Consider the following 10,000-nt stretch of genomic DNA (forward strand, 5'->3'; position numbering starts at 1 on the left):
GGGAAGGTTTTCCTGCTAGGAACGATTAGAGAAAGGAACAAGAGAGGACATCTGGGGTTAGAGAAGTTACTGATAGAACAGTACAGACAGAGAGGGAGGAATGGAGAGAGAGAGGGAGGAATGGAGAGGGGGAGGGAGGAATGGAGAGAGGGAGGGAGGAATGGAGAGAGGGAGGGAGGAATGGAGAGAGGGAGGGAGGGAGGAATGGAGAGAGGGAGAGGGAGGAGAGGGAGGAGAGGGAGGAATGGAGAGAGGGAGGGAGGGAGAATGGAGAGAGGGAGGGAGGAATGGAGAGAGGGAGGGAGGAATGGAGATATGGAGAGAGGGAGGGAGGAATGGAGAGAGGGAGGGAGGAATGAGAGAGAGGAGGGAGGAGGAATGGAGAGAGGGAGGGAGGAATGGAGGGAGGAATGGAGAGGGAGGGAGGGAATGGAGAGAGGGAGGGAGGAATGGAGAGAGGGAGGGAGGAATGGAGAGAGGAGGGAGGGAGGAATGGAGAGAGGAGGGAGGAATGGAGGGAATGGAGGGAGGGAGGAATGGAGAGAGGGAGGAATGGAGAGAGGGAGGGAGGAATGGAGGAGGGAGGGAGGAATGGAGAGAGGAGGGAGGAATGGAGAGAGGGAGGGAGGGAGGAATGGAGAGAGGGAGGGAGGGAGGAATGGAGGAGAGAGGGAGGGAGGAATGGAGAGGGGGGGGAGGAATGGAGAGAGGGAGGGAGGGAGGAATGGGAGAGGGGAGGGAGGAATGGAGAGAGGGAGGGAGGAGGAATGGAGAGGGAGGGAGGAATGGAGAGAGGGGAGATGGAGAGAGGGAGGGAGGAATGGAGAGAGGGAGGGAGGAATGGAGAGAGGGAGGGAGGAATGGAGAGAGGGAGAGAGGGAAGGAGGAATGGAGAGAGGGAGGGAGGGATGAATGGAGAGAGGGAGGGAGGAATGGAGAGAGGGAGGGAGGAATGGAGAGAGGGAGGGAGGAATGGAGAGAGGGAGGGAGGAATGGAGAGAGGGAGGGAGGAATGGAGAGAGGGAGGGAGGGAGGAATGGAGAGAGGGAGGGAGGAATGGAGAGAGGGAGGGAGGAATGGAGAGAGGGAGGGAGGAATGGAGAGAGGGAGGGAGGAATGGAGAGGGAGGGAGGAATGGAGAGAGAGAGGGAGGAATGGAGAGAGGGAGGGAGGAATGGAGAGAGGGAGGGAGGAATGGAGAGAGGGAGGGAGGAATGGAGAGAGGGAGGGAGGAATGGAGAGAGGGAGGGAGGAATGGAGAGAGGGAGGGAGGAATGGAGAGAGAGGAGGGAGGAATGGAGAGAGGGAGGGAGGAATGGAGAGAGGGAGGGAGGAATGGAGAGAGGGAGGGAGGAATGGAGAGATGGGAGGGAGGAATGGAGGGAGGGAGGAATGGAGAGAGGGAGGGAGAGGGAGGGAGGAATGGAGAGAGGGAGGGAGGAATGGAGAGAGGGAGGGAGGAATGGAGAGGGAGGGAGGAATGGAGGAATGAGAGAGATGGGAGGGAGGAATGGAGAGAGGGAGGGAGGAATGGGAGAGGGAGGGGGAGGAATGGAGGAGGGAGGAGGAATGGAGAGACTGACATCTGGGGTTAAATAAGTTACTGTGATACGAACAGAGATGGAGGAGGAAGGGAGATATGGAGAAGAGAGAGGGAGGAAGGAATGAGTTGATATCAGTGATGAATCACCATTACGAGTTGAACAGGATGACAGACACACTGGAGGAAGGAGGTTAGAGGGACGTCTGATGCGTTCTTGTCGGCCCCCGGACAGGAGAAGGTGACGAACTCATGACAGCGTTTATGGACCAGGAATGGACACACTGGATCAGAGGAGATGGAGAGAGAGAGGAGAGAGGGAGGGAGAGAGAGAGAGAGAGAGAGAGAGAGGATGGAGAGAGGAGGAGAGAGACAGAGAGAGAGAGGAGAGAGAGAGAGAGAGACAGAGAGGGAGACAGAGAGACAGAGAGATCTGAGGGACAGAGAGACAGAGAGACAGAGAACAGAGAGAGAGGAAGAGAGAGAGAAAGAGAGACAGAGGAGATAGAGAGAGACAGAGAGAGAGACCAGAGAGAGAAGAGAGAGACAGAGAGAGAGAGAGAGAGGAGGAGAGAGAGAGAGAGAGAGAGAGACAGAGAGAGAGGACAGAGAGAGAGGAGAGAAGAGACAGAGAGACCAGAGAGAGAGAGAGAGAGAGAGAGAGAGAGAGAGAGAGAGAGAGAGAGACAGAGAGAGAGAGAGAGAGAGAGAGAGAGAGAGAGAGAGAGAGAGAGACAGAGAGAGAGAGAGAGACAGAGAGAGACAGAGAGAGAGACAGAGAGAGAGAGAGAGAGAGACAGAGAGAGACAGAGAGAGACAGAGAGAGAGACAGAGAGAGACAGAGAGAGACACAGATAGAGAGAGAGAGACAGAGAGAGACATTTCACTTTATATATTCACTTTATATATTATCTACCTCTCTTGCTTTGACAATGTTACACATGTTTCCCATGCCAATAAAGCCCTTGAATTGAATGTAATTGAATTGACAGAGAGAGAGAGAGAGAGAGAGAGAGACAGAGAGAGAGACAGAGAGAGAGACAGAGAGAGAGAGAGAGAGAGACAGAGAGAGAGAGAGAAGAGAGAGAGAGAGAGAGAGAGAGAGAGAGAGAGAGAGAGAGAGAGAGAGAGAGAGAGACAGAGAGAGAGAGAGAGAGAGACAGAGAGAGAGAGAGAGAGAGAGAGAGAGACAGAGAGAGAGACAGAGAGAGAGAGAGAGACAGAGAGAGACAGAGAGAGAGACAGAGAGAGAGAGAGAGAGAGAGAGAGAGAGACAGAGAGAGACAGAGAGAGAGAGAGAGAGAGAGAGACAGAGAGAGAGAGAGAGACAGAGAGAGAGACAGAGAGACAGAGAGACAGAGAGAGAGAGAGAGAGAGAGAGAGAGAGAGAGAGAGAGAGAGAGAGAGAGACAGAGAGACAGACAGACAGACAGAGAGAGTTCGGTCAAACATCCTATAATATTTCAAATTACTACGGTAACCAAAGACTGTAGATCACATCACCTAAACACAGCTATACATCACAACAAGGTATCACAGAGGTGTGTGTGTATGTGTGTATGTGTGTATGTGTATGTGTATGTGTGTGTGTGTGTGTGTGTGTGTGTGTGTGTGTGTGTGTGTGTGTGTGTGTGTGTGTGTGTGTGTGTGTGTGTGTGTGTGTGTGTGTGTGTGTGTGTGTGTGTGTGTGTGAGGTCAGACAGGTTGACATTATTTATTATTCAGACTCATTAACTATGCAGGAAGCTCCTGGCAACTGGTGGGGCCTACCCAGGGTTCCTAGCGGCACGGAGAGATCCCAACAGGGCCTGCAGGGTGCGTGTGTGTGTGTGTGTGTGTGTGTCATCCTTTAGATCAACATAATGTTATTCTACTCAACTAAACTGACGTTCAGTCTTCCTCCTCCTCTTCCTACTCCTCCCCCTCTTCCTCCTCTAACATGGACAGGTTTAACCTTCTTCCTGGATTCTCCATTCATCCTTCATCACATCCCTTCTAGCGTTTATACAGTGTCTATATAATGAACATCCTACTGTAGATACACTCTTCTATAGGTCTCTATAATGAACATCCTACTGTAGATACAGTCTCTATAATGAACATCCTACTGTAGATACAGTCTCTTCTATAGGTCTCTATAATGAACATCCTACTGTAGATACAGTCTCTTCTATAGTCTCTATAATGAACATCCTACTGTAGATACACTCTTAATATACAGTCTCTCTATAATGAACATCCTACTGTAGATACAGTCTCTTCTATAGGTCTCTATAATGAACATCCTAGTCTCTATAATGAACATCCTAGATACAGTCTCTATAATGAACATCCTACTGTATATACAGTCTCTTCTATAGGTCTCTATAATGTAGAACATCCTACTATAATGAACATCCTACTGTATAGATACAGTCTCTATAATGGTCATCCTATGTAGATACATCTCTTCTATACAGTCTCTATAATGAACATCCTACTGTAGATACAGTCTCTATAATGAACATCCTACTGTAGATACAGTCTCTTCTATAGGTCTCTATAATGAACATCCTACTGTAGATACAGTCTCTTCTATAGGTCTCTATAATGAACATCCTACTGTAGATACAGTCTCTTCTATAGGTCTCTATAATGAACATCCTACTGTAGATACACTCTTCTATAGGTCTCTATAATGAACATCCTACTGTAGATACAGTCTCTGTAGATACAGTCTCTATATGGTCATCTATAATAGATACATCTCTTAGATACAGTCTCTATAATGAACATCCTACTGTAGATACAGTCTCTTCTATAGGTCTCTATAATGAACATCCTACTGTAGATACAGTCTCTATAATGAACATCCTACTGTAGATACAGTCTCTATAATGAACATCCTACTGTAGATACAGTCTCTATAATGAACATCCTACTGTAGATAGTCTCTTCTATAGGTCTCTATAATGAACATCCTACTGTAGATACAGTCTCTTCTATAGGTCTCTATAATGAACATCCTACTGTAGATACAGTCTCTTCTATAGGTCTCTATAATGAACATCCTACTGTAGATACAGTCTCTTCTATAGGTCTCTATAATGAACATCCTACTGTAGATACAGTCTCTTCTATAGGTCTCTATAATGAACATCCTACTGTAGATACACTCTTCTATAGGTCTCTATAATGAACATCCTACTGTAGATACAGTCTCTTCTATAGGTCTCTATAATGAACATCCTACTGTAGATACAGTCTCTTCTATAGGTCTCTATAATGAACATCCTACTGTATATACAGTCTCTTCTATAGGTCTCTATAATGAACATCCTACTGTAGATACAGTCTCTATAATGAACATCCTACTGTAGATACAGTCTCTTCTATAGGTCTCTATAATGAACATCCTACTGTAGATACAGTCTCTTCTATAGGTCTCTATAATGAACATCCTACTGTAGATACAGTCTCTTCTATAGGTCTCTATAATGAACATCCTACTGTAGATACAGTCTCTATAATGAACATCCTACTGTAGATACAGTCTCTTCTATAGGTCTCTATAATGAACATCCTACTGTAGATACAGTCTCTTCTATAGGTCTCTATAATGAACATCCTACTGTAGATACAGTCTCTTCTATAGGTCTCTATAATGAACATCCTACTGTAGATACAGTCTCTTCTATAGGTCTCTATAATGAACATCCTACTGTAGATACAGTCTCTTCTATAGGTCTCTATAATGAACATCCTACTGTAGATACAGTCTCTTCTATAGGTCTCTATAATGAACATCCTACTGTAGATAGTCTCTTCTATAGGTCTCTATAATGAACATCCTACTGTAGATAGTCTCTTCTATAGGTCTCTATAATGAACATCCTACTGTAGATACAGTCTCTTCTATAGGTCTCTATAACGAACATCCTACTGTAGATACAGTCTCTTCTATAGGTCTCTATAATGAACATCCTACTGTAGATACAGTCTCTTCTATAGGTCTCTATAATGAACATCCTACTGTAGATACAGTCTCTTCTATAGGTCTCTATAATGAACATCCTACTGTAGATACAGTCTCTTCTATAGGTCTCTATAATGAACATCCTACTGTAGATACAGTCTCTTCTATAGGTCTCTATAATGAACATCCTACTGTAGATACAGTCTCTTCTATAGGTCTCTATAATGAACATCCTACTGTAGATACAGTCTCTTCTATAGGTCTCTATAATGAACATCCTACTGTAGATACAGTCTCTATAATGAACATCCTACTGTAGATACAGTCTCTTCTATAGGTCTCTATAATGAACATCCTACTGTATATACAGTCTCTATAATGAACATCCTACTGTAGATACAGTCTCTTCTATAGGTCTCTATAATGAACATCCTACTGTAGATACAGTCTCTTCTATAGGTCTCTATAATGAACATCCTACTGTATATACAGTCTCTTCTATAGGTCTCTATAATGAACATCCTACTGTATATACAGTCTCTTCTATAAGTCTCTATAATGAACATCCTACTGTAGATACAGTCTCTATAATGAACATCCTACTGTAGATACAGTCTCTTCTATAGGTCTCTATAATGAACATCCTACTGTATATACAGTCTCTTCTATAAGTCTCTATAATGAACATCCTACTGTAGATACAGTCTCTTCTATAGGTCTCTATAATGAACATCCTACTGTATATACAGTCTCTTCTATAGGTCTCTATAATGAACATCCTACTGTAGATACAGTCTCTTCTATAGGTCTCTATAATGAACATCCTACTGTAGATACAGTCTCTTCTTCTATAGGTCTCTATAATGAACATCCTACTGTAGATACAGTCTCTTCTATAGGTCTCTATAATGAACATCCTACTGTAGATACAGTCTCTTCTATAGGTCTCTATAATGAACATCCTACTGTAGATAGTCTCTTCTATAGTCTCTATAATGAACATCCTACTGTAGATACAGTCTCTTCTATAGGTCTCTATAATGAACATCCTACTGTAGATACAGTCTCTATAATGAACATCCTACTGTATATACAGTCTCTTCTATAGGTCTCTATAATGAACATCCTACTGTATATACAGTCTCTCCTACTATAGGTCTCTATAATGAACATCCTACTGTAGATACAGTCTCTTCTATAGGTCTCTATAATGAACATCCTACTGTATATACAGTCTCTTCTATAGGTCTCTATAATGAACATCCTACTGTAGATACAGTCTCTTCTATAGGTCTCTATAATGAACATCCTACTGTAGATACAGTCTCTATAATGAACATCCTACTGTATATACAGTCTCTATAATGAACATCCTACTGTAGATACAGTCTCTTCTATAGGTCTCTATAATGAACATCCTACTGTAGATACAGTCTCTATAATGAACATCCTACTGTATATACAGTCTCTATAATGAACATCCTACTGTAGATACAGTCTCTTCTATAGGTCTCTATAATGAACATCCTACTGTAGATACAGTCTCTATAATGAACATCCTACTGTAGATACAGTCTCTTATATAGGTCTCTATAATGAACATCCTACTGTAGATACAGTCTCTTCTATAGGTCTCTATAATGAACATCCTACTGTATATACAGTCTCTTCTATAGGTCTCTATAATGAACATCCTACTGTATATACAGTCTCTTCTATAGGTCTCTATAATGAACATCCTGAACATCCTACTGTAGATACAGTCTCTATAATGAACATCCTACTGTATATACAGTCTCTTCTATAGGTCTCTATAACGAACATCCTACTGTAGATACAGTCTCTATAATGAACATCCTACTGTAGATACAGTCTCTATAATGAACATCCTACTGTAGATACAGTCTCTTCTATAGGTCTCTATAATGAACATCCTACTGTAGATACAGTCTCTTCTATAGGTCTCTATAATGAACATCCTACTGTAGATACAGTCTCTATAATGAACATCCTACTGTAGATACAGTCTCTTATATAGGTCTCTATAATGAACATCCTACTGTAGATAGTCTCTTCTATAGGTCTCTATAATGAACATCCTACTGTAGATATGTGTGCATTACTATATGTGTGTGTGTGTGGGAGGCACAGCTGGGATTGAGGCAGTGTGAGGGGGCGGAGGAATCGTCTGTATTTTCATCTCTTTCAGAAAGACAGAAAGAAAAAGAAGAATAGCATTTTGGGGGTTTGGTTGATAAAAATCACTAGATACAGTCTCTTCTATAGGTCTCTATAATGAACATCCTACTGTATACACAGTCTCTTCTACACACTACACACACACATCCTACTGTAGATACAGTCTCTATAATGAACATCACTACTGTAGATACAGTCTCACACAGGTCTCTATAATGAACATCCTACTGTAGATAGTCACTTCTAAGTAGTGAGACAGACCTAGTGTCTGGTTAAAGGATCCTCTGTTGCTTAGCAACCGTGCAGAACAGGGGAGGCCCATGCTGGGGTTAAAGAGGAAGAACCACTGCAGAGACGGAGGAATCGCCTGTATTGTCATCTCTTTCAGAAAGACAGAAAGCAAAAAATAGAATACCATTTTGGGGTTTGGTTGACAAAAATCACTGCTGTCCCTCACGGGCAACACACACAATACAACCACCGCAGAAACCAAGCCCCGCCACTGTCCCTGACACACAGCACACAGCAACCAACAGAACCACCGCAGAAACCAAGCCCCGCCTGCTGTCCCGTAGCTAGACAGGGCTAGCTGCAGCATCCCTGTAGAGCCACCGCAGAAACCAAGCCCCGCCTGCTGTCCCTGAGGAAGAACCACTGCAGAAACCAAGCCCCGCCTGTTGTCCCTGACGGGCAGCTGCAGCAACCAATAGAACCACCGCAGAAACCAAGCCCCGCCTGTTGTCCCTGACGGGCAGCTGCAGCAACCAATAGAACCACCTCAGAAACCAAGCCCCGCCTGTTGTCCCTGACGGGCAGCTGCAGCAACCAATAGAACCACCGCAGAAACCAAGCCCCGCCTGTTGTCCCTGACGGGCAGCTGCAGCAACCCGAGAGAGACAGAGAGAGAGACAGAGAGAGAGACAGAGAGAGAGAGACAGAGAGAGAGAGACAGAGAGAGACAGAGAGAGAGAGATGGAGAGAGACAGAAGAGAGAGAGACAGAGAGAGAGAGAGAGAGAGAGAGAGAGAGAGACAGAGAGAGAGAGACAGAGAGACACAGAGAGGAGACAGACAGAGTAGAGACAGACAGATAGACAGAGAGGGAGACAGAGAGAGACAGAGAGGGAGAGAGAGTAGATAGAGAGAGGGAGACTAGAGAGACAGAGAGAGACAGAGAGAGAGAGAGAGAGAGAGGGGAGACGGCAGCGTAGCCTAGTGGTTAGAGTGTTGGACTAGTAACCGGAGTTCAAACCCCCGAGCTGACAAGGTACAAATCTGTCGTTCTGCCCCTGAACAGGCAGTTAACCCACTGTTCCCAGGCCGTCATTGAAAATAAGAATATGTTCTTAACTGACTTGCCTGGTTAAATAAAGGTAAAATTAAAATTTATAAAAAGACAGAGAGAGAGACAGAGAGAGAGAGAGAGAGGGAGACAGAGAGGGAGACAGAGAGAGAGAGAGATCTAGAGAGACAGAGGGAGACAGAGAGACAGATGTTAGAGAGAGACAGACAGAGAGACAGAGAGGGAGACAGACAGATAGACAGAGATGGGAGACAGACAGAGAGACAGAGAGAGAGACAGACAGAGAGACAGAGAGGGGAGACAGACAGATAGACAGAGAGGGGAGACAGACAGAGAGACAGAGAGAGAGACAGACAGAGAGACAGAGAGGGAGACAGACAGAGAGACAGAGAGGGAGACAGAGAGGGGAGACAGACAGAGAGACAGAGAGAGAGACAGACAGAGAGACAGAGAGGGGAGACAGACAGATAGACAGAGAGGGGAGACAGAGAGGGGAGACAGACAGAGAGACAGAGAGAGAGACAGACAGAGAGACAGAGAGGGAGACAGACAGAGAGACAGAGAGGGAGACAGACAGATAGACAGAGAGGGGAGACAGAGAGAGACAGAGAGAGTTACCAGTGTATGTATAATTGGACAAAAACACAGTCAGAGCATGAACTAAAACACACACACACACCTAACCCTCTGCCAGTCATGGCTTGCTCCCAAGAGATTCCCTGTTACCATAACTCATAAGAGGAGGGAGGGCGGAGGGAGGGAGAGAGAGCGGGACTGACAGGGAGAGGAAGTATACTCCAGAGCAAGCCTCAACCTTCCTGTAGAACAGGTATTGTAAATGTAAAGGCCACAAAGACCAAGGACAGAACCCCCCCTCTCTCTATAGACTGTTACAGTAACCTACCAGTCTCTCTCTATAGACTGTTACAGTAACCTACCAGTCGCTCTCTATAGACTGTTACAGAAACCTACCAGTCGCTCTCTATAGACTGTTACAGTAACCT

At 44.7% G+C, this 10,000-nt stretch overlaps 1 protein-coding gene across 1 annotated transcript in view; it reads right to left on the reverse strand.

Annotated features, from left to right (window-relative positions):
• LOC127923749 (protein kinase C beta type-like) overlaps positions 1-10,000 on the reverse strand; it is a gene marked incomplete at its 3' end in the record, with an annotated part of 86,305 nt that overhangs the window by 54,853 nt on the left and 21,452 nt on the right. The window contains exon 3 of the mRNA XM_052507810.1: positions 1,745-1,824. Within this exon, the coding sequence (XP_052363770.1) occupies positions 1,745-1,824 (80 nt within the window). The remainder of the gene's footprint in view (positions 1-1,744; positions 1,825-10,000) is intronic.

This window comes from Oncorhynchus keta, unplaced genomic scaffold, assembly GCF_023373465.1.
Source record: "Oncorhynchus keta strain PuntledgeMale-10-30-2019 unplaced genomic scaffold, Oket_V2 Un_contig_3171_pilon_pilon, whole genome shotgun sequence".
Lineage (NCBI taxonomy): Eukaryota > Metazoa > Chordata > Actinopteri > Salmoniformes > Salmonidae > Oncorhynchus > Oncorhynchus keta.